The sequence below is a fragment of the Babylonia areolata genome, chromosome 12 (genome assembly GCF_041734735.1).
Source record: "Babylonia areolata isolate BAREFJ2019XMU chromosome 12, ASM4173473v1, whole genome shotgun sequence".
Lineage (NCBI taxonomy): Eukaryota > Metazoa > Mollusca > Gastropoda > Neogastropoda > Buccinidae > Babylonia > Babylonia areolata.
In genome coordinates this window covers 20,054,486-20,079,485 of record NC_134887.1, presented here as the reverse complement: position 1 = coordinate 20,079,485, position 25,000 = coordinate 20,054,486, and the positions used below count along the sequence as shown (strand labels likewise).

General features: G+C 40.8%; 2 protein-coding genes across 5 annotated transcripts in view; both read right to left on the bottom strand.

Moving 5' to 3' along the window:
* Nucleotides 1-2,048, bottom strand: part of LOC143288091 (sulfotransferase 1A3-like) — a 9,682-nt gene extending 7,634 nt beyond the window's left edge. For 2 of the 4 annotated variants that reach the window (XM_076596370.1, XM_076596371.1), the window contains exon 1: nucleotides 1,736-1,889. Coding sequence is in view for 1 of the 4 variants with exons in the window: in XM_076596372.1 (XP_076452487.1) it covers nucleotides 1,927-1,998 (72 nt within the window). In the remaining 3 variants the exon portion in view is untranslated. The other 2 variants (XM_076596372.1, XM_076596373.1) reach the window with 2 other exon arrangements.
* A 5,288-nt stretch (nucleotides 2,049-7,336) lies between these two features.
* On the bottom strand, nucleotides 7,337-24,690 carry LOC143288434 (sodium/calcium exchanger regulatory protein 1-like). Its single transcript, XM_076596921.1, has 4 exons — nucleotides 24,535-24,690; nucleotides 15,600-15,772; nucleotides 13,102-13,200; nucleotides 7,337-12,090 (listed from the first exon to the last, which is right to left on the bottom strand). The coding sequence occupies exons 1-4, from the start codon at nucleotides 24,605-24,607 to the stop codon at nucleotides 12,019-12,021; spliced, it is 417 nt and encodes a 138-aa protein (XP_076453036.1). The 5' UTR covers nucleotides 24,608-24,690; the 3' UTR covers nucleotides 7,337-12,018.
* Between the last annotated feature and the right edge of the window lie 310 nt (nucleotides 24,691-25,000).

The following is a 25,000-nucleotide window of genomic DNA, read 5'->3' as shown; positions in this document are numbered from 1 at the left end:
AACTGTTTCAGTTAACGGCAATTAGGACAGTGTGGAGTTGTGATCGCCAAGGCTCTTTTGAGGTCAAGTTGTTTTCAAAATCCAAGCTCGCCTGATATTTATATATCATGCGGTGAAGTTATATAGAACAGCCAAAGGCACCATACAGCTGTTAATAAGTTCTATATTTAATCTTCTGTCTCGTTCGTTCGATGGATACCAATATCAAATCAACAACACATTTTTTTTCTGGGTTTGTTATGTAAAAGTGTCTTCCCTGTGGTGGTCAAAATTAGTTTTAATGACTCTTTTGATCTCGTGTGTGTGTGGGGGGGGTGTGGGGGGGTGGGGGGGGTTGTTGCTGTTGTTGTTTTTTCAAAGACTTTTCATTTGTTGTTTGTTGTTCTGCAGTGCGGGTTAATTTTGTCAAAATCACAGGATGCAACTGCAAGCCTTCCTTCCCATCCAAGCTCGCATGACTGGAGCCTGACTGAATGACACAGGAAACGAATGATGAGCGCCTAAATTGATCGAGGCAGTTCTCGGTTGGTTCTACCCAGCTTGTTGTGCAAATGACTCCATGTATGTAAAGAGCTTAGAGCTTGGTCTCCGACCGAGGAAAGGCGCCATGTAAGTATCCATATCAATCAAGTATCAAACACCAAAAACACAAAATACGATGTCAAGGCATACAAAGCAACCAGAACCAAAAGCTTCGAACAGGAAGAAATATGATGGTGGGCGTTGATTTGGGCGAGGGGGAGAAAAACAATTCTGATTCTTGTGAGGGTCTCGTTTAGTGCTGTCGAATCTCATACACGCTAGGCCCAACACTAATAATGCTAAGGCAGAGGCGCATGTGTAGGGGATGGGCGGAGTGGAGGGGGGGGGGGGGCGCCACCAAAGCGAAAGAAAGAAAAAGAAGTATAAAGGCAGAGATCAGGTTGGGTTCAATAGACAATAGGTCATATGACCGGAAGAACATAAAATCAATAGGTCATTTTGAAAATCAATAGGTCAAATATCACCCGTCCCGGGCTTTTTCAAACTTTAATAATGCACAAATCCACGCAGCTCGAAATGTTCTCGACGACGAAGCCGCAGCCTCCTTATCCGTCACCGTGTCTGTAATTTCCGATGAGTTGCTCGACGACGATGCCGCAGCCGTATCTGTACTTTCCGATGAGCTGCCTTCTTTAGCTGCGAAACTAAACAACGCTTTCTGGCCCTTTTCTATCCGCGGCACCTTTTTAGGAGGCATTTTTCCGTTGTCGACCGGTCTGATTGTAAACTGAAAGCAGAAGTCTACTTTCAGTTTTCCCGGAACTGCACTCGGTTAATGCAAAAGTGGGAACGCCAATTCTTCTCGCCGAAGCTCGCGAAAGGCAGCGATAAAGATTCGTTTCGGATTTCGTTTCGTCACGGATCCGTATTTTAATAAACCAGTTTATAGTCATTTCCTGTAGGAGCAGACGACAAAGCGATCGCGATCGTTAAAGAGTGAGAGAGAGAGAGAGAGAGATGGTTACTTTGGTTGACCGACTGGTCATAAAAACAATAAGTCATGTGACCTGGCAACTTGAAAAACAATAGGTCATTTCAAAATTAAATGCGTCAATGACCGATGACCGATGTCGAACCTGATCCCTGTAAAGGCGAAAAGAAAAAGAAACACAAACCAGAATGAATCAGGACACTGAGAAAGAAGTAAAAAGAAACGGGTCAGTATAATTTTCATTTCAACAGATATACACACTTGCAAGCTGAAGTTTCGAAGGAGTTCCACCCAATGAGACCGGCGCCAGTATAGCGTGCAACAGCAACAGTTGCAGCAGATGTCGCAGAAGTCGACCGGAAACAAACGCACTTTATATGAGAGAAATTGGAACAACACTGACAAACAAATTGTCATGCACGAGGTTCACGTTGAACTGCCGACACACTGACCTGCAAAAAACAGCTTGCCGTCGTTTTCACATCAGCCCGCGACACACTGAAAGCTAAACCATCTTGACACATTTTTTGCCCCGCGCCGTTGCGTCCAGGGAAAGGTGTGGGGGTAGGGGTGGTGAGTTGCGACAGTTATTTTTCCTTGCCATTGGGAACAAGCATCAGAATTTGATAGACCGTCTTTCGTTGGGTTGTATTTGGGGGGGTTGTTTTGTTTTGTTGTTGTTGTTTTGTAAGGACGTTGTGTTTTTACTTTTTCTTTCGTTTTCTTTCTTTTTTCATTCATTCAGTCCATTCTTTTTGTCCTGTTTTCTTCTTCTGCTTCTCCTCCTCTTCCTTCCGTCGGTGTATCTGTGGATGTATTTCTGTTATACTGTATGCATAATTATGTTAAAAACTGAGCAAACCCGAAAAGAAATTGCTTCACTCTCATATATATGACAGCACTTCATCACACGCATGTTGCTGGCGATGTTTTGTTGTTTCGCTGGTGAAGTTGTGTATGTTCTTGAAGGCGTGATTTTTTTTTTGATTTTTTTTTCTTCTTTTTTTTGCGAATTTTTTTCCCTTTGTTTTCGGAGCCTTATTTCTCTGTTTCTTCAGTTTTAGAATTATGCATGCGTGTAAATGACTGGTGCAAAAGCGCTTTGATTTGTCTCTGCACAAGATTCAGCGCTATAGAAATGCGATCATTATTATTATGTGTGTGTGTGTGCGCGCGCGCGCGCGCATGCATATATGTGTGTGTGTGTATGTATATACACGCCCACACAATGTTGGTCATGATCAAGATGATGTGCAGTGATGGTGACAAATGGTGATCATTGTGAGGAGGTGGAGAATCGCACTGATTAGTTTTGGTAGTGGGGTCACTCGATGACTGAAGTGACTGCTGTGTGGACGGCTTGGATGTCCAAAAACTCGGGGCCCCAGACTGAAAGTCAAACGCTTTGACCACTCGGCTGTTGCACCCGTCGGTTGCTGCATTATTTTTCTCATTGCTTGCTTCTGATCTTACAATTTTTGTTTTCTGTTGTGTGTGTTTGTGTGTGCGTGCATGTGTGTGTGTGTGTGTGTGTGTGTGTTCACATATCCCTTCACGAGGGGCTTTGGCTTCAATGTGCAAGTCGTCTCCCAAAGATTCTCTGATCTGTCTCATGAAGCAGTAAGTTTCTGAGGACACGACCTTCACATTCGTTCAGAATGAAGGCTTCCACACTGAAAAAAAAAAAAAAAAAAAAAAAAATCACGAATTCAAGAAGTCAGTTATCCAGTGGGTTTGTCAACAATAACTATGTGTCTTGGGTTTCTTTGTTGTTTGTTTTTCGAAATGGAAGTTTTGATGCAAAAAAGCAGCTCTGGCTACAACTGATGTTCATTACACTGGCTGCATGAACTACTGTGTGCCTGATATTCAGCATCATTTCCCCATGGACAGAAAAACGAGTTGTATTGTATTGCATTGTATTGTATTACTTTTTTTTGTTGTTGTCACAACAGATATCTCGATCTGTGTGAAATTTGAGCTTCTCTCCACAGGGAGAGGGCGTCGCTACACTGAGACTACACCCATTTTTTCGTATTTTTTCCTGCCTGCAGTTTTATTTTCATGTTTTCATACGGAAGTGGATTTTTCTACAGTATTTTGCCAAGGACAACCCTTTCGTTGCCGTGGGTTCTTTTACGTGCACCAAGTGCATGATATTTGTATCACTCTTTTTAATCACAACAAATTTCTCTGTGAAATTCGGGCTGCTCTCCCCAGGGATAGTGTGTCACTACACTGACAGTGCCAACATTTTTTCTTTTCTTTTTTTTTCTGCATGCAGTTTTTTGTTTTCCTATCTAAATGGATCTTTCTACAGAATTTTGCCTGGGACAGCCCTTTTGTTACTGTGGGTTCTTTTACGTGCGCCAAATGCATGCTGCACAAACACAAAAGTGTTTGAGGGCTCGGTTTATTGTCTCATCCGAATGACCAGCGTCCAGACCACTACTCAAGGTCTAGTGGAGGAGGAGAAAATACTGGCGACTGCCGGTGTGATTCAAACCAGTGCGCTCACATTCTCTCGCTTCCTAGGCGGATGCATAACCTTGAGGCCAGCACTCCACGGCTGCACACGTGACCTTTTGGTTTATCGTCTCATCCAAATGACTAGTGTCCAGACCACCACTCAAGGTGGAGGAGAAGAAAATACTGGCGACTGTACCTGAATTCAAACCAGTGCATGCAGATTCTCTGGCTTCTCAGGTGGATGCGTTACCTCGAGTGGTCCTTAGCATTTTTATGAAACCTGTATGAATAAATCACATGTACATGTCTCTATCCCGACTTCTGAACTCATAAACCACACACACACAATTTCATACATGTTTCATGGACTGTTCACTTAAAAGGTTAAAAGAAAGACAGCCTTTTACAGTCATCAGGACAGCAACTTCAACCCACTCCGTCAAAACCATACTTAATTCTTAATATTTGCGATGATGTTCCACTCTCCTTTCTTGAAAACACAGTCAGCAGTCAAATAACACACAGAGACTGAACAGACAGTGATTGCATGGCAGACTATAATCTTTGTTTCTCATCAGCTAAGGTCGCAGAGGGAACATGCACACACACAAAATCGACTGACAGGACAACTGAACAGTTTGACAATCGACTTGATTATATAAAAAAAAAAAAAATCAAGACCATTCACCACTGATAAAATGAGCTTCCCAGAATCCATCTCTCCCTCACTCTTCCACCAAGACTTACAGCCAGGTTTAGTAGTTACTGTGTGAATATTTGTGTACAACAAGCAATAAAAATCAATGTAAGTTTTACAATATACCTTCATGGTGTGGGTTCTAAAAAAATACTAAAACCTTGAAGGGTAATACATGTAAATCCTTCAAGAAAGCTTGTTTCCATGCATATATAGTGGTTCTATTGGGACTGCCGTTATTAGATATTAAAGTTTCAGTTTCAGTTTCAGTAGCTCAAGGCGGCGTCACTGCGTTCGGACAAATCCATATACGCAACACCACATCTGCCAAGCAGATGCCTGACCAGCAGCGTAACCCAATGCGCTTAGTCAGGCCTTGAGAATTAGATATTTAAATAAATAAATAAATAAATAATCATTTACACTGAAACCCTTCTTTAAAATTAAGGCTAGCACCATAAAAAGCTCTTGATAATCAAGCACTCCACATACCTCCATTTCTCTGTGAAAAAGGTTCCATCATCATCTGTGTCTTTTGCTCCCTCTCCCTACACGTTAAGGCCAAGGCAGTACCACAAAAAGCATGTCTTTCGATTTCACGTATACATTTAGGAACCTACCGTTACTTGATTCATCAACTGTATAAAAAGCTACAATCAAAGCTGGAGTTACTGCACTCCCACAAAGAATTCTCAAAGTCTTAACTTGCTGCTCTGGTAAAATAACCTAAGACAGTAAAGTACACTGTATATATATTTCATAATTACTCATACAACAAAGTCTAAAATAAAAACTTAACACTGAAAGGAGGAGTTTGTATTATACTCCATGTTTGGTGATACATATACTTACCATGTCAAACTGATGCAAACTAGGCCTATCAGTTTGCTCTGCTTGGTCCAATTTCACATGGCTAATGGTGAAAAGACCAGTCCACTGAAATAATCGGCTAATGGTGAAAAGACCAGTCCACTGAAATAATCGGCTAATGGTGAAAAGACCAGTCCACTGAAATAATTGGCTAATAGTGAATAGACACCCCGTCTTGCCCAGTCCACTGAAATAACTGTTCTTCAAAGCATCAACAGTTCCACTTCCTTGCCTGGTCCCCTGCTAAATGTGCATCCATGTTCAATTTCTGTCACCAGAAAAACCAACCAACAGAATTCTTGTGATCAATCATCTGCAATCAACTAACCACACACTTGCATAATGTAGCAAAGACAACACTGCCTTCACTGTGGGTTAATATCAACAGGTCTTGCCCAAGGTAAAGGCCTTGTGGTTTACAGAACAGTATAAACAATATATGCATCATGCAAACAGGTGACAGTACAATTTTACAAGAGACTAAAACTGATTAACAGAGGAAATGTTGAAGAACCTTTCTGTTTGTTCTTTCCAAAGCCACCATAATGGGAAGCTATCAAGTCCCCCCCCCACCCCCTCTCTGGAGACTGAGGACTCACATTTGCAGTCAGTATAGTGCAAGCACTGCCAAAAAAATATTTGATGATTCACATTGAACTGCTATCCGACCAAGCAATTATTGTCAACAGAAGGGGGTTTAGTAGGAATACTGTCCTGTCCTCTGTATTTTAAGTCAGATCAGGCACCAATGAACACCACCAAAGTGACTTAGCAGCAGTGCAGGGTCTCCTCTGATGTGTGGCCTCCTGACTACCTAACATCGATAGTTCCCTGTGGACTGCCGGTGCATTTAAAACTGATTATATAAATAAATGACACTGTAGAACCAATTCAAAAACAGATAAACTATGAAACACGTCTACCAACAGAAAGCAGAAGATCGAGCAAGCAGATGATATGTAAAAAAAATTTGCAAGGGCTTGGTCTACAATTAAAACACAAAATAAATGATTGGTCCACAATAAAGATGTTTGGAACTAGGGCATTCATGCAGAAGGGCAGAGCAAGGATTTGCCAGCAAACTTTGTGTCAACTCCAAAACTTCAGAAATTACATGACAGAAAAAAACAGAAGACACCCCCAGCCACCCCTTAAAAAATGAAGACAGTTGGATATAACAAAAGAAATTCCAAGCCGATTCTTTCCAGGAGGCAAAACACTACTTAAAAAATAAAAGGCAGCCCCCTGCCCACCCCTAAAAAATAAAAGGCAGCCCCCTGCCCACCCCTAAAAAATAAAAGGCAGCCCCCTGCCCACCCCTAAGAAATAAGGCAGCCCCCTGCCCACCCCTAAGAAATAAAAGGCAGCCCCCTGCCCACCCCTAAGAAATAAAAGGCAGCCCCCTGCCCACCCCTAAGAAATAAGGCAGCCCCCTGCCCACCCCTAAGAAATAAGGCAGCCCCCTGCCCACCCCTAAAAAATAAAAGGCAGCCCCCTGCCCACCCCTAAAAAATAAAAGGCAGCCCCCTGCCCACCCCTAAGAAATAAAAGGCAGCCCCCTGCCCACCCTTAAAAAATAAAAGGCATCCCCCTGCCCACCCCTAAGAAATAAAAGGCAGCCTCCTGCCCACCCTTAAAAAATAAAAGGCAGCCCCCTGCCCACCCCTAAGAAATAAGGCAGCCCCCTGCCCACCCCTAAGAAATAAGAGCCCCCTGCCCACCCCTAAGAAATAAAAGGCAGCCCCCTGCCCACCCCTAAAAAATAAAAGGCAGCCCCCTGCCCACCCCTAAGAAATAAAAGGCAGCCCCCTGCCCACCCCTCCCACTTTCCACACCCTCCCATCCTATCACAACGAAAAGAGACATAACTCTGGCAACAAAGTAAAAGCAGTATAAGACCGCAAATACGTGAAAAAAAAAAAAAGCTTTGGATATCGAATGAATAAAAATGAGTCAAAGCATGATGAAGCACACATTATGGCAAAATAATCGTACTGAACAAACACCACTCATGCTTACTGTATGATGTTCATAAAAAAAATATTAAAAAACCAAGCCATACATACAATTATGACCCATCCATCAGCACAAAACAAAGGAACCTGTATATAAACTGGTTCACTGTATGACAAAAGGTGATCTGACTAGTGTAACGGAGACCATTTGGAGGGAAGACCACATTACAATGTCGACAAAGCACCGATAACGATCAATGACTTGGCACAATAGTTCTCACACAATAAGTGCAAACCAAATAAACAAATAAATACATGACCCATACATGTTTTACCCTTCAAATGTGCATGTGTAAGTAAATCTACAACACAAAAGCTAACTTCTTGCTGGAGGGGGGATGGAGTTTCAGTTTAAAATCAACAGGTTGTGGAAAAACCAAGGAAAAGGAATTCAACAAACACAAAACTAGAACTAGATTTATACTTTGGAAAAGCTAAACGAATGAAAATGGCCTGAAATGTACACTTATCAGAAGATATACAAGAACAGAGGAGAGAGAGAAAGACAAGCTGCAGTGTTGGTTATATTTGTATTCAAAATGGTGTGTGTATATGTGCGTGTGTGTGTGTGTGTGTGTGTGTGTGTGTGTACAGCTACATGTGTATCACATGATATATCATCTCTTTGCACCTCCACCTAATAAACACATACTAGTAATCTTTTTCTCTTAATCATTTCAGAAACTGGTACTCTTTCCAAATCAAACTATGCAACAGAAGTATTCTCAACAAAAACCTGTAATTTACATGAGACTGGTTGACTTGACTACTCACAGTTTCTACCTCAACTACAGTGTTGTTCAGTGCCATTGAAACATACAGATAAAAGCATTCCTCTTTAGCAAAGGCCAAGTCACACGAAAAGATTGGCGGAGGAATGGCTGGGATAAAAACCCAGTGACCAAAGACCAGATAAGCACAGCGGGTTATAAATAAAAAGAAAAATCAAATCAGAGCATGACGAGTGTTAAAACCAGTCACATGATTTTAGCAGTAACATCAAAATTAAGACCGTCAACAACTGGGTCAACAACTGCACTGCAAATTTCAGGAACAAAACTACCATCAAAATAAAGATGGTAAACAATCTGTTAACCAATTAAGAAAAAAGGCACCACACTTAAAAGAAGTGGATGACTGCTGTGGAAGAAGGTAAAGAAAAAAAAAAGGAAAGAAATGCTGAAACAAATCAACACACACTTTCCCACTGCTGTCAATAACAACAGACTACTCATTTCAATGGCACTAACCTTAATGCACCAACAACCAATATATAAATGACATTGTCTGTGCAAATACAACGTGGAAAGAATAAATAAATGATTCAGTTTAAAGCTTGCTCACTGCCAGGGTAGCTACATAAACACAAAAACTTTTTACCAGTAAAATGTGTGGCTACTGATGCAAAAAAAAAAAGTACATATAACTATCAGTACATGATTAAAAGCAACACAATTTTACTCAGACTCATCACACGTGGAGATTAAGTCCACAAATACAATAAACGCTAAAATGACAAGCACATTTTCCACTGTGGACATGGCATAATGTAAAATCAAATATACATCCTGATATAAATAAACTCTTCAATCATAAAGCAAATGTCCATACAAAGTGCTTAGAAGGGGGAAAAAAACAGGCAATTTTCAATGTTGCCATTTTAGGATGGAAAAGTGTACAAATTAAAGTATACCATGTATGCTATGCTAAATTCACCAGAAAAATGAAAGATTTTGTTTTGTTTTGTTTTTTTTCCAATTTTCACAATATTTAAGCCAGTTTCCAAACAAAATTGAAAACATTGTTTCAAAAATTAATGTCGTAATACTGTTTCAAAAATGAAAATTGTACTATTTGTGGGCCATATTTCGATTTGTGTGGATACAGATGCAGATACAAATGGGTTAAAAAAAAATCCATTTTTTCCTCAACAGAACATTTCCTTGTAACACATTGTCAGACAATGTAAAAGACACTGCATCAGCATCTGTATCCACACATACTGAAACATGGCCAAACACTTTCAATGATGTAAAGTATATATGTATCACAACTGAAAGTCAGGCATTGTGATGGAAGAAACAAAATGTACATATTCCCTCCTTTGCCATTCACAGAAAATAAACTGGTTTCACTGTAAAGTATCTTGTCCTTCACAACAAAAAGTCTATTGTGAATTCTGTATGATATTCAGTTGTGTCCAACTAGGACCGTCAGAATAATAATCTAAGTTTCAGCCCAAAACTGGCAGTTATTCGGTGGTTTATAAACAACAACTGTGGATCTTCACTGCAAAAAAATTTGCAAGAAAACACCTCTGGTTATTTTCCGTATGGCTCAATACGAAAATTTCAGCATCATTCCGCTAAGCCTCAAGGGGAAAACTCTGCTGGTTCCCTGGTGGTCCTTAACTTGTTGTGAACCCTATTTCAATTCGTCCTCAAAACAAAAAAGCATGTCTCAGAACACTCAGATAAGATGCAACTACGGTAACAAAGGTGCCAATATCCACAGAGTGATGGCATAAAAACACCAGTTTAATTAAAGCAATTGTTACTGTGTAAAAACTTTCCATACCAGGCAGTATCCACGACACAAAGGCTCAAGATGCCATAATGATAAAGTGGTAGGCTTCTTGTCCAAAACTGTTGATAAAGATATGTTAATGAATAAAAGTCTTTAAATATCCGACGCATTAGAAATCTATACAAGACAGCAGATAGAAGAACTTTCACCTGACAACACTACAGATAATATCTTACTTTTGACACCACACAGACAATTTGAAACAGTCTGTAACTAGTGCAAGGTCTCCTCCAAACCTCAAGACTTCCTGTTCAAACTGATAAAAGAATTTTTAAAAAAACAAAATCTGTTGTTTCTTCTCTCCACCCATCCTTCGTTCTGGTTATTCCAGTCAGTAGACCTTCCCACCTCTATTCTTTCACATCATGCTATCTTCCCATTTTATTCAAAGCAGAATGATACGATAGATATCCATACATTCAAAATTAACTGACTAATTGTTCTTACACAAGAAAAGAAAATATTTCCACTCGATCTCCAAACTGTTCAGAAACCACACGCAGTAAATGTGCTGGCAACACACGACAAATTAAAACTCATCAAAACAATAAATTTGAGTCAATTCACAACACTGACAATAACAATGATTTTCCATTTACAACTTATTTTATGATAAAGAATGAAAGCATAAAATAATTATCTTTGACCTTCCCACGCCACAAAAAAAAAAATCTATATCAAGTCTACTTTCTTGATTACCAGTCAACCATCTACCTTGCAGTACCAAAACAAAACACTGAATGAGAGAGAGGAGAAGGGGGAGAGAGCAGGAGAGAGGGGGAGAGAGCGCAAAAGAAAGAGGGAGCAAAAAAAAAAAAAGAGACAGAGAGAAAAAGCAATTTTCAAACAATATCATTTACTCTATGAAGAAAAATGTATCGCAGTGATGAAAAATGACATCAACGGTCAAGAACAAGGCTCTTTCAAAAAACAGAAGAATAATGCTATTAAAAGTGAAATTGTTTTGGGCCAAGGTCACATATACTATGATATATTGCATACATTTCTGTACCTTTGACATTGTTCTGAACTAAACAGGACAAAGAGGCACAGAACAACCAACTCTTCAGCATGTGTATGCACATGTCGACATACAAAACACAAGCAAAAACAAAAAATTATGATGAAAGAGAAACTTAGTCACACAAAATTTCAGCTCCCTGTAAAACTGATACTCTACAAACTCTGACACCGTGGTGAAGAAAAATTAAACTCCACATCTTGGCTATCCAGAAGATGATGCGAAACAAAACATACACTATCATAAAGAAAAACTTAAGTCACACACAATTTCAGCTCACAGTAAAAAGATGCACAACCAACATGCACAACGTGATTCAGAAAAATCTAACTCCACACCTTAACTATCCACCAAAATGATGCAAACGAAACATACACAATGAAGAAAGAGAAACAGTCACACACAATTTCAGCTTGCAGTAAAAAGATTCACAACAAACATTTACACTGTGATTAATAAAAATCTAACTCCACATTTTAGCTATCCAGCAAAATGGTGCAAATTAAATAATACACTGACACAGAGAAAATATAACCTGACACTTTAGCTCTTTGTGAATCGATCACTATGTAAGATATATCTAGCAAAAGAAACATACAGTGATACACTGTCACCAAGGAAATATAACCCAACACTTTAGCTCTTTGTGAATTAATCAACTATCTAAGAAATGTCTAGCTAAAGAAACATACACAGTCACCAAGATAATATAACCCGACACTATATCTGTTTGTGAATGAAATCAACTAAGAACTACACCCCACACTTTAGCCCATTGTGAATGAAATCAACTATGTACGAACTATCCAGCTAAAGAACCGTACACTGTCACATCTAGGAAATCTAATCCAACACCTATCTAGGTACTGTCCAGTGGCTGTGTTTCTCAGCTGGAGGCACCCTCTGCTCCCTGTTTGTGGTATATCCTGGTGCACGACACGCCCTTGGCCGTCAGAGTCTGAAACACACAACAAACATTGATTGGTCACCGTTTCTTATGACTTCATCTTCTTTTCACTCCGTCTATTCACAAGCTATACAACTGATGGACACATACGCATTCATTCTCTTCTGCACACAAACATACACCCTCACCCATGGCAACAAAAGGGTTGTCCCTGGCAAAATTCCGTAGAAAAAATCCACTTCAATGAGAAAACACATAAAACTGCAAGAAGAAAAGAAAACACAAAAAAATGGGTGGCGCTCTCGGTGTAGCGATACAGTCTCCCTGGGGGAAAGCAGCCCGAATTTTACACAGTGAAATCTGCTGAGACAAAAAGAGTAATACAATTCAATACAATACAATGTGGTTTTTTTTTTTTCATTAAAGGATCTCAGCAAAAATTGAGAGACCAGTGAAAAGAAAGGAAGTGTCCCCTTTGCAGGTTTATCCCTGGACATTACTGAAAAAATGTTCTAAAGTCAAAACCTCTGCCTTTTGGGTAGGGGGGCCCAGCTGATGCCAATCTATTTGATGCCAATCTATTTTGAAAAGGAGCACAGGATATCAATAAAACTATCTGCCCAGGTAAGCCACTCTATTTTGAAAAGGAGCACAGGATGTCAATATAACTATCTGCCCAGGTAAGCCAGTCTATTTTGAAAAGGAGCACAGGATATCAATATAACTATCTGCCCAGGTAAGCCACTCTATTTTGAAAAGGAGCACAGGATGTCAATATAACTCTATATTCTCAGACCAAGTTGTAACTCCAAAGAAATTTATGTTTATCAGCCTTATCCTTGGCAAAGTCATCGCAGAATACCCCCCCCCACCTCCTCCCCCCTGTCAAACCTTGTGGGGAACAAATAATGTATTGAAATATGTGACCATTAATGGAAGTGTACAAAATCACGGAGTCACAACCATTTAAAAAAATAAATAAATAAATAAAAATCCGAAAACACACAAAGAAACAAATGTGTTTGTACACAAAAAAGAGCTGTAAGTAGTCAGGATACTCACCATGGTCATTTTGGAACCGTCAAACTCGCGAGTGATGAGCGAGTCAGGGTTTCCCTTCTGGTCCTGAATTAACTTCTGTCCCTCCAAGCGCACTGTGGTCTGTTGGAATATTTTAAGAATAAAATTAATCAAATATGTGTACAATATCATCTCTCACGTTATACCTAAAGCATAAAAAAACATGTGTACAACATCATCTCTCACACTGTGTTTGAAGAATGAAAAAATATGTGTACAATATCATCTCTCACATTATATCTAAAGCATAAATTCTTACACATGGCTAACGACACCAGCCTCATTGGTCAACTCCAGGCAAGCAAAGTATGACACTGATTGGTCTGAGTTTGAAATGTACTGCTGCACATCACAACCCTGGAAATGTAAAAAAGTTTGTGTGCAACGTAGGGGGGGGGGGGGGGGGGGGGGGGGGGCATGGACAAGTGCGTGAGCGTGGGAAAAAGAAGAAATGTGTGACTCAAGGACATCACAGCCAAAAGAAATGCCAAAGAGAGGAAGAGGAGGGGGAAGGGAAAAGAGGAAGAGGAGGGGGAAGGGAAAAGAGGAAGAGGAGGGGGAAGGGAAAAGAGGAAGAGGAGGGGGAAGGGAAAAGAGGAAGAGGAGGGGGAAGGGAAGAGAGGAAGAGGAGGAAGAGGAGGGGGAAGGGAAGAGAGGAAGAGGAGGGGGAAGGGAAAAGAGGAAGAGGAGGAAGAGGAGGGGGAAGGGAAGAGAGGAAGAGGAGGGGGAAGGGAAGAGAGGAAGAGGAGGGGGAAGGGAAGAGAGGAAGAGGAGGGGGAAGGGAAGAGAGGAAGAGGAGGAAGAGGAGGGGGAAGGGAAGAGAGGAAGAGGAGGGGGAAGGGAAAAGAGGAAGAGGAGGGGGAAGGGAAAAGAGGAAGAGGAGGGGGAGGAGGGGGAAGGGAAGAGAGGAGGAGGAGGGGGAAGGGAAGAGAGGAAGAGGAGGGGGAAGGAGGGTTCAGGGGCTTCAATGTCAGTACTTCAGTTTGGACTTGTTCCAAAATGACTGTGGTCTTGTTAGATTCAGTTGCTATTTCAGTTATGACGCTACACCTTACACACTGGGACTTCATTTGGTGGGTTTCCTTCTTTGTATGCTTGCTCCTGTTGCTAATCAATTCTTCTGATGTAAAAATCAAAATGATATAGAAATGTCTCATGTATTACAAAACGTAAAATAACATCGCTAAAATACAGTTTGTTGTTCAACCAGCTCAAAATTGATATCTATGTATTCCATAATTTCTATTGCGTTTTCCATTTGAAAACTCTGTTTCCTGTCAGAAAAGGATATGGTTTGTGTACTTTTGACAAAAAATGTAGAGTGTAGATTTTTGACTCACTTGTGTAAACAAAGTGAGTCTATGTTTTAACCCGGTGTTCGGTTGTCTGTGTGTGTGTGTGTGTGTGTGTGTCTGTGTGTCCGTGGTAAACTTTAACATTGACATTTTCTCTGCAACTACTTTGTCAGTTGACACCAAATCTGGCATAAAAATAGGAAAAATTCAGTTCTTTCCAGTCATCTTGTTTAAAACAATACTGTGCCTCTGGGATGGGCACAAAAAAATAAAGAATGAAGCCTAATTGTATGCAAACTGCATTTACTGTTATATTTATATTTTTTTGTATTCTCTAAACTTGGCACTTTGATCTGATATTCTGACCCAACAGCTAGAGTAGTCATTATTATCATTTTTTGTTCAAACAGGAACTTCTTTTGCTAAGCATGGAAGTTTTATTTATTTTGCAAACGTTTTGGTGCCGATAGTAAAAAAGGGAAATTACTCTGTAATGCTAGTGGAGTTAATTTGCTTTAAACTGATCTTTCTCATCTTAAACATTACATTTTGAAACAAGAGAGGCAAGGCCTTCAAGACTCACTTGTGATGCACTTTTAAAAAAAAAATCCAAGCTTTTTATGTATTGAGTATAATTTCAAAATGTAATGTTTAAGATGAGAAATATCAGTTTAAAGCAAACTAAGTTCCCCAGCAGAGTAATTTCCCTTGTTTTACTGTCTACACCAAAACGTTTGCAATAAATAAAACTTCCGTGCTTAGCAAAGGAAGTTCCTGTTTGAACAAAAAATGATAATAATGACAGATCTTTTGTTGGGTCGAATATCAGATCAAAGTGCCAAGTTTAGAGAATACAAAAAATATAAATATAACATTAAATGCATTATACTCAATACATAAAAAGCTTGGATTTTTTAAAAAGTGTATCACAAGTGAGTCTTGAAGGCCTTGCCTTTCTTGTTTTGTTTTTTTTCAATGAAAACTCCCTGGCAAAGGTTTTGCAGCAGGAGTTATATTTTCCTGGCAGTAACTAAGCTAAATATACTATTAATATCATCATCATAATCATTTATTGTGTTGAATCATATCTATAATATCAGAGCAAGTAGCCAATCCACAAACTTTGTCACACAAATGTAAAGGAACAGAGAGCCAACACACACAAAACACAAACCACTCCCTTACAGTGACTTTTCTCCCATCCACAGTGGTCTCCTCGAAGGGTTCGTTCAGCGTGAACTTGAGCTCCGAACTCTTGAACGTCGTGATGGTTTTGATGTCCCAGGTGTCACCGTCCACGGAGATTTCCTGAGTTGGTCTGAGGGTGCCTCCCAGCTTGCGCATCACCATGCCCACACCTGCAAGGGCCACAATGACATGGCCGTTCACTTTGTTGTATTGCATTGTACTGAATTGAACTGCGTTGTACTGCACTGTATTGTATTGTATCATATCAAATCGTATTGCATTGCGTTTTGTACTGCACTGTTCTGAACTATATTGTATTGTATGGCCAACAGCAAAGTGAGAGCTGTATTAACAATGGCTCCTCCATTGCAATAATAATAATAATGGATACTTATATAGCACACTATCCAGAAATCTGCTCTAGGTGCTTTACAAAAACGCTTTTGTTAACATAAACCATTACATCAATGTTACTTACACACACCAAAATGTGACAACGCACACACACACACACACGCACGTTTAGGAATATAGAGTTTAGCGATGGGAAATTGCTTTTATTTTGTGGACTGCATTACACTTAAGCGTTTTTCTCGAGGAATTTAGGGACGCTTTTTTGCTGGTTCTTTTACTTCAAATGCATGGACACACAGGACCTTGGTTATCATCTTTTCCGAATTACATTGCACTGAAATGAAAAACGAGCTGTTTGTTTACCTTCTGACTTAGTTCATCAACCCAATCAGACACAAACACTAGGCGAACGGTATAGATATGTTCATGATACTTGGCCAGTTTCTTTGCAACGGGTCAGATGGGCTTCAAATCTGAGTTCTAGACACGGCACCCGGAGAGACTAAGGGGGGTCAGACATCAGGTCACCAATCTAGCAACTTCTCAAATGATCTGCAGCGTTATTCTACACTCTAGGCAGACTACTTCTAACTAGTCTTAAAATGGCCGGACCAAAAAGAGGATTTGCAGCAATCCAATCTGAAGAACCAGAGAGCATTCACATGTTTTGGTTCATCGGTTTGAGAAGTTAGTGCGGATAGAGCTGATTCTACGCAGTTCCAAATAGGCAACTTTACAGATATTCGAAATGTGCTGTTGGAAGGAAAGAGACTGGTCCAGGATTACACCAAGACTGCGAACAGAGGGAGAAAGTGAAACAGGTGTGCTATTGATCAGAACAGAGTCAGGAAAGGAAGGATGTTGACGAAACTTCTTTGGACAGGTTATCATCAATTCAGTCTTATCATCATTTAATTGCAGCTTGTTGAGAGTCATCCAGTCCTTTAGGCCAGCAATGCACTCCTGTGTTTGAGTCACCAGTGCATCAAATTCAGCTATGGAAGCCGACTGATAAAGTTGTGTGTCATCAGCAAAGCTCTCATGCGACATCGCATGATGACTGATGACATCCGACACAGGAGCCGCATACAGCACGAAAAGAACAGGACCTAGGACGGACCCTTGTGGGACACCATATTTCAAGGCAGATATTCTAGAGTATGTACCATTTACACACACTTTCTGTGTACGATCTGACAGGTAAGACGTGATCCATGCTAGTGCAGTGTCACGAATACCAAAGGAAGTTTTAAGTCTGTTCAAGAGGATAGAGTGGTCGATAGTGTCAAAAGCTGCTGACAAATCTAAGAGAGCGAGAACAGATATCTTATCCTCATCAAATCCCGAAAGCAAATCATTCACTATTCTAAGAAGGGCTGTTTCGCAACTATGACCACGTCTATAAGCTGACTGGTGGGAATTAAGTAAGCCATTCTGCTCCAGATGAGCTAAGAGCTGAGACAATATGATCTTTTCTAGCAGTTTTGATAAAAATGACAGATTAGAGACAGGTCGATAATTTTTCAAGCAATTATGATCCAAAGATGGTTTCTTGATGAGTGGACGTACAATAGCAGACTTGAAGCTTTCAGGGAAACAACCAGACAGCAAGGAAGAATTGATGACATGAGTAATATGTGGCAGTAGAACATCAATACATTCAACCAACAAAGAAGACGGGACAGGGTCAAGCTCACAGGATTTCGGACAAGCGCTCAGACACACTTTCTTCACAAAATCTTCAGTTACCGGTTGGAAACAATGTAAAACAGGACCACTGTACACGCGTTCTTGAACGGGTGAAGGAGGAGACACAACAGAGTCAAGCTTCTCACGAATGCATGATATTTTGCCGGTGAAGAAGTCAGAAAACTTTTGAGGGAGTTCCTGCGCCGAAAATGTTGTAGGGAGAGGAGTGTTTTTCATTTTACCTAGTAGATTGTTCGTAGCGTTGAAAAGCTGTTTGGCTGTGGTGCATGCAAGTATTTTAGAAGAGTAGAACTTTGACTTTGCCCTGTCAACAATGTTTGTTACATTATTCCTGGCTGTCTGAAAAATGTCCCTACTGATGGTCAAACTAGTGGCGCGCCAGTGCCTCTCAGCTCTTCTTCTCTCCCGCTTGGCCTCCAACAGCTCTGGTCCCACGGTGTTGTACCAAGGCGACGGGGGACGATTGGAGATCAGGCGCCGAGTCGACGGGGCGTGCCTGTCGAGTACAGCGCGTAGGACAGTGGATAGCTGGTCAGCAGTCGGCTCAAAAGGGATATTAGTCAGCAGGTCAGCTTTAAGTAAGTCTAAGTCAATTGAGGTCAGTGTGCGCATCTCCCTATACACACGGGGCGTGGGAGGTTTGGTGAGGTTCAGTTGACACGTCACACTGTGATGGTCGGAGGACAGGGTGTGATCGACGGTGGTAGACTTCAGGAGGCAGTCCTCATTTCTGTGCAACACCCAATCGACGATGTGACCACGATTGTGTGTAGGCTCGGTTACAGACTGGTTAAGATCGAACAAACTGACAATTTCAAGTAATTTAGAGGTATAAAACTGTGTGGGCGAATCAAAATGAAAATTAAAGTCACCGACAATAAGTAGGGAGCCTGGTAAACTGTTAGCGTATTCTAAGAAGTCCGGAAACTGTTCTATGAACATCGTATCAGAAAGTTTATTTTTCTTGTTTGGTGGCGGACGGTAGAGGCAGAACACATTGAGGTGGGAATGTGGCAGCGACAGTGAAAGCTGGGCCAGTTCAAAGGAGGCATGGTTGAAGGGAAAGGCAGATGTGTACGTTGTGTGTGGGAGCAGCCTGTCTGACACAACGAAGGCGATTCCTCCCCCGCAAGTTGTTGTAACACGAGGGAAGGAGGTGGTAGTGTAGCCAGGGGGAGCGAGATCTCGACACTTAGCTTCATTTACAGCTTTAGTATTTTGTAAAGGACTGGCTCTCAAACTAGGAGGCAACATTGCACTGGCTTTTAGTGCTGCAGCCACGGGGGCCAGTTGGACCTTTGGGAACCATCCCAATGCCGACTGTCCTAAAAACCCTCTTGGCCAAGAGAGTGGGGGTGTACCTTGGGCAAGACACTCTCCACTATAATCAAATTCTGGCCCAGATAGTCAGGACAGCAGTTGCCTCCTCTGCTGTTCTGACGGTCATTGTCGGACACAACTAACTATCATACATATTGTTTTGTATTGCATAATATTATATCAAATAGTATTTGTATTGCGTTTTGTACTTTACTGTACTGTGTTGTATTGTATTGCATTGTATTGTATTGTATTCTATTGTATTGTATCATTACTCCATGTCACAACAGAATGCCCTGTGTGAAATTTGCGCTGCTCTACCCAGAGAGAGCATGTCACTACCCCCAGTACAGTGTCACCCATGTATTTTGCTTCTTTTTTCTTGCTCTGCAAGTGTATTCATCTTCTCAAAGCGTTTTTTTCCGCAGAATTTTGCCAGGGACAGCCCTTTTGTTGCTTTGGGTTCTTTTACTTGCACTAAAGTGCATGCGCACACAGGACCTTGGTTTATCATCTTAATCTGAATATACATGCACTGAAATGTAAAATGACAAGAGCTTGTTTGTTTCCTTGCTTGACTTCAGTTCATCACCCCAATCCATGACACTAACACACAAAATGGTAAGTTGACTTTCCCTGTTTTCTTTTGCAACTGCTGACTGGGGCTTCAAAATCTGAGTCTCTAGGACCCCCCACCCCACCCCCACCCCCTTCAAGGGGGGTTCCAGACTATCTTCAGAGGTCACTCTAATGCTGCACTTTCTAATCAGATCTGCATTGTTACACACACATAAAAAGGCAGACATACCTTCTACTACTAGTCTTAACCATCTGGCTTTCTGGACCAAGCAGTGGTGGACAGAGTGAACTTTGTAGCAGACAACCCTAAAGTTGGACTGAAGTACCCATGCAGGATTTTCACTCTTTTTATGTGTTCATTCCAGGCAATTTTAGTTTCACAACGTCCTCTGGACCTGCTCAATAAACATGCAGTGCATGCTTTCCACATATGTTTATGCATTACCAGAATCCCTGACTGTGCATGTGAAATTGCATGAAGCAAACTTTCCACACATGTTTATACATCATCAGAATCACTGACTGTATATATGTGAAAATGCATGAAGCAATCTAACGCAAAGCAAACAAAACCATGTTATGATTAACAGATGGTGTGTACTGGATTCCATGGACACTGATGAATCATCCTTTTCATGCTCTTTGCAGTTTGGCAAGTAATAACTGTAATGATATCAAAGCTCCCAAACATGTGGTTATGAACTTTGCAATCATGCAAAATCACTTTTGAAATACAAAATAAAACATTTAAAACCATAATTCATGATTCCACACACACACACACACACACACACACACACACACACACACACACAAACCACTAATGCTGAGTCATATTCAGCCCTTGAAGCACAGTGAGCCCAAGCAAATTCTGCCAACTACCACAGAATTACATTTGAAGAGCTGGATGTGATGAAAGCACTAGGTGTATAGATGGGTAAAGGGTGTCTATGAAACTGCAAACTGGTGCGTGTGTGTAATATTTCTGTGTGAGCATGTGTGTGTGTACGTGTGCAGCTGTGTTATGTGTGTGGGTATGCACATGTTTGCTGTATGTGGCCTGCTGTCATTCTTATTTAATCCTAGTCACTTATCTTATGATTGTTCTATGTGTACGCTTCTTTTTATTATTTATTTATTTATTCTTTTTTCTATTTTCTATTTGTTGGTTACTTGTGTTTCGTTTCATTTTAATTTTTTTTTGTTTACAGTTTTTTGGCATTTTTAGTTGTTGTTGTTGAATTTTCACACACACACATACATACACACACACAAAAGCAGCAAGTACAGACACACAAACGCACACACAAACATAAACATACATGAGTCAACATCTTAACAATGTGTGAAAGTTTAAGAACTCTCTTACTTTTCTCCCTCTTTTTCAGTTCTCTCTCCCTCTCTATCCATTCTCTCTCTCTGTCAGGGGGCGGGGTGGTTGTCAATCAGATACAAACTTCTGCATGCAACCATGCTTTTGTGTGTGCATGAGCACATGCAAGCAATTGCATGTATATTGTGCGCATGTGGTCGAACATGCTTCCTTCACACACACACACATACGCACACACAGAGTAACACACAAACAGTGACACACACACACACACACACACTCACAGACACACACACAAACATGTGCTCACACACACACACACACACACACTCACACTCATACACACAGACACACACACACTCAATTGGATGAACACGCTTCCTTTACACACACACACACACACACACACACCACACACACACACACTCAATGACTTCTCTTATCTTATCTACGCCTAAGGACTGACTAACATGCAACTGGTGATGACACGGAAAGGTACACTAACTCTTGAGGACAGAATAACCTCACATGATGTGATACCAACTGGTGGCAAATTCAAAACTCTGAAAAAGGACACTTGCAAGTTCAACCATCTTTTTCAGCTTGTGTCCCTGTTTGACAATTAAGTTTACAAATTCAACCTTTTTTTTTCAGTTTGTGTCTCTGCTTATCAATTAAGTTTGCAATTTCATTTTTTCAGTTTAACGTCTCTGCTTGACAATTACGTTTGAATAAATTTGTTACCAACACATGTGCACACACTCACGCTTGCACATCATCCCCCCACTGCCCACCCCCCCTGCCACCCCTCCCCCCCCCCCCCCCACACACACACACCCCTCCCCACACATAAACACCTAAACATCCATGACAGCAGATTTGCACAGATGTGAGCTGAGGTCAGCTTTGAACTGAAATTTTGTCTGAACAGCAAAAACAGAATGAATTAACAGAAAAGTTCATTCTTGGTGACAGGACCAGGCAAGCTGTCGCTGCAAAACAACATCAAAGAGCATATCAAAATTCTAATTCTGTACAGATCTTTCACATGGATAAACTCTACCTCAACAGCAATATCATCTGAGGTCAACAGATGTCATGAATTAGGACAACAGTATAGTGTGAGCATGACAGCTTTTCATTACACATGCCCATTACTGAAAGCAAAAGAAGACAGAAAAAGTATAAATATTAAAAATCATGTGAAACTGATGTTGCATCAGCCAGTCAAGGGCAGCAAGACAGACAGTGCACATGCACACCCACCCACGCGTTGTACTGTATTGCATCACTCTTTTGTCACAACAAATTTCTGTGTTGACTGCAGGCTGCTCTCCTCAGGGAGAGCGCATCACTACACTGATAGCGCCACCCTTTTTTTCTGCATGCAATTCTTTGTTTTCCTGTATTTGTGGATTTTTTCATAGAATTTTGCCATGAACAACCTTTTGGTGCCATGGGTTCTTTTACATGTGCTTTGTGCATGCAGCACACTCACACTCCATATATATATATGCATATTATATAATGCAAGTGGATACCTCTTAAACCTTGAGACTCAGTGAAGAGGGGGGAAAAAACATACATACTGTGGAGAAATCCACATATACGATACAGGTATCACAAATATATTTTTTGGAACTGGAAAAAAGAGGAACAGATACTGAGAAAGATCTAGTCACAGACATAAGCCACACAAAAAAGAAAATAATAACAAATTTTAAAAAGATGGTCCACATGTTCGCTGAGCAGGTGGGAATGGAAAAAAATACAAATCACAAAGAAAGGAAACTACATGGAACGATAATTATTTCCTGAACACATTACAATGGCACACAAAGTTTACATCATCAGCTGATGTCGCCCAGTGATCAAACAGACTGTTACAGACACAGGTAACAGAGAGACAGTCAGGGGGGACATTGAGCCAAGGAGTTAGGGGGTGGGGGGGGTTGCTGGACAAACACACACACACACAGAGTGAATGTAACACACACTCCTCTCACTACCTCAGTGTTTAATCCACTCCAACCTCTCTCCCTCTTCCTTTTCAAACCTACCACCCTCCTCCCTCTCTGTGATAAATCAAGTGGTCACTGACCAGTTCACACCCTAAGCAAACAAAACATGTATAATCAATAATCAGACTGACATAAGACTGCCAAGGGCTGGGCTATTTTCAGCACTGGTGCAAAGTCCACAACTTAGGGAACAGGAATCATCTGCACTTTACCCTAACACCTTCATCAAGCTCACTTGATCCAGTATGAACTATATATATATATATATGTGTGTGTGTGTGTGTGTGTGTGTGTGTGTAAAGTTCTTCATTCACATTATTCAGACCAAGGGTGGCTAAGAATATGGTACAGTCACATTATCATGCATGTAACACAATTTACTTATGAATTCTAATACACTATTAATATAATGCGGTCACAATTTGTAGGCTTTCTAATTTGGAACAATCAACCAGCACTAAACACATCTGATAATCATACTGAATTATCACACACAAAATGCAAAAACAAACTTTTAATAAATTTTGTTCAGTCATTCTGAACAACAACTTGTCCTTCACTGTAAAAGCAGCTTGTGATAATGCCTGTATTGAAATCAGAAATAGCATGTGGGAAAGACAGAAAATTTAACATGGGTGGTGAAGGCAATAAATTATAGTATAATACAGAAAAGTGATGCATATCAGAAAAAGCACCAGGCCACTGACTATTCTCTGCTTAACTCCTGAACACACACACTTGATCTGATATATATCAATGTTATTGTGTTCACTCTCTTTGTCATTTGGATGAGACAATAAAATGATGTCCCATGCATGTATACTTAGCACCTGCACTTATGTAAAACAACCAACACCAACACTTAGACCCCTCAGTGGCAGACTGTGGACCAGAGGGCTTTGGTCCACTCTGTCAAGGGCTTTTTTGAAGTCCATACTGAAACAGACATCAGCCTGGATGCCTTGCTCCACATTGTCAAACAGTTCTTCAGTCAAGTCCTGGATTGAGTGGCATCTCACAGGCTCTGAATGTGTACAACCTGCATGCATGCCTTGTAGAGTATAATGTACCTCCCCAGGTGGTTACGAGGGCTCTTCATGTTATGTTCTGTGTGTGTGTGTGTGTGTGTGTGTGTGTGTGTGTCTACTTTCAGTTCATTCTTTCTTCAAACTGAGATGAAATGTAAAAGGAGACGCGATCTTCCTCACTGTGATTTCCCAGTGCTTCATCTTATCTGCCTCTAACCTTTTATTTCAGGACTTTTTTCTGTCTTTCATCCTGTTCTAGCTGTTTGCTCTGTTCATCAAATTTACTCAGTACGTGGCTTGAGACTTGAGTGGGCGGCAAAATGTGACGATGACATTACCACTCCCTTTGAGTTCAGTGTTTTAAAGCTTTGCTAAACTAAGCCTCACCCAAACATTCAAACATTATGGCACTGCCAAATTACCAAACGAATGAGCTGATTTAGTATGAGTGAACCAACTTTGTGTTCCAAATCAGCCCGCAACCGACAATGTGGACACCGCAAAGCGCGAACAGTGTTTCCAGCTTCAAATCACATGCAACCGCAGTTAGGCGATCCGTACTCGTTTAATATAAAACAACAACTTACCCACAGCCTTCATATACTCGTCGAAATTCTCCGTGTGATTGAGATTCCATGTGCCAACCGCAAAGTCTGCCATGATGCTATTACGCGCTTCCAGAGAATGCTTGTGGCGTGATATGACCAGACGATGGTTTTCTGACGAGGGAGTTAGTGATCTTGTGCTGTGAGCTCACGCTTGGGACCTGTCACCCCTTGTTACAAGAGTGGACGCCTCCCGCAAGATTGCGCAGAAAATGGGTCAAAGGTCGGGGGAGTCCAAAGTTCTTGCAACAAAATACGAATAAATCGTGCGTGGGAACACTACCCAGTCCAGTGTTGTGAACGATTATACTGTCCATGGTTTAGGTTAATTAAAACTATACCTAGATATTGTTCATTTAAACTATACATAACAATTTTTTCATTTCGCGCGCGCATTCGTTAATAGAGAAACTGGGTAGACCTACAATGAACTCAGAAAGACACAGCC

What these genes read in the sequence shown, in the direction of transcription:
- LOC143288434 (XM_076596921.1), bottom strand. Translation starts at nt 24,607, where the DNA reads ATGGCAGACTTTGCGGTTGGCACATGGAATCTCAATCACACGGAGAAT. An exon ending in CGAGTATATGAAGGCTGTGG is followed by an intron (nt 15,773 to 24,534) that starts GTAAGTTGTTGT and finishes TGGCCCTTGCAG; the next exon opens with GTGTGGGCATGGTGATGCGC. An exon ending in ACGGTTCCAAAATGACCATG is followed by an intron (nt 12,091 to 13,101) that starts GTGAGTATCCTG and finishes TGTGTGTTTCAG; the next exon opens with ACTCTGACGGCCAAGGGCGT.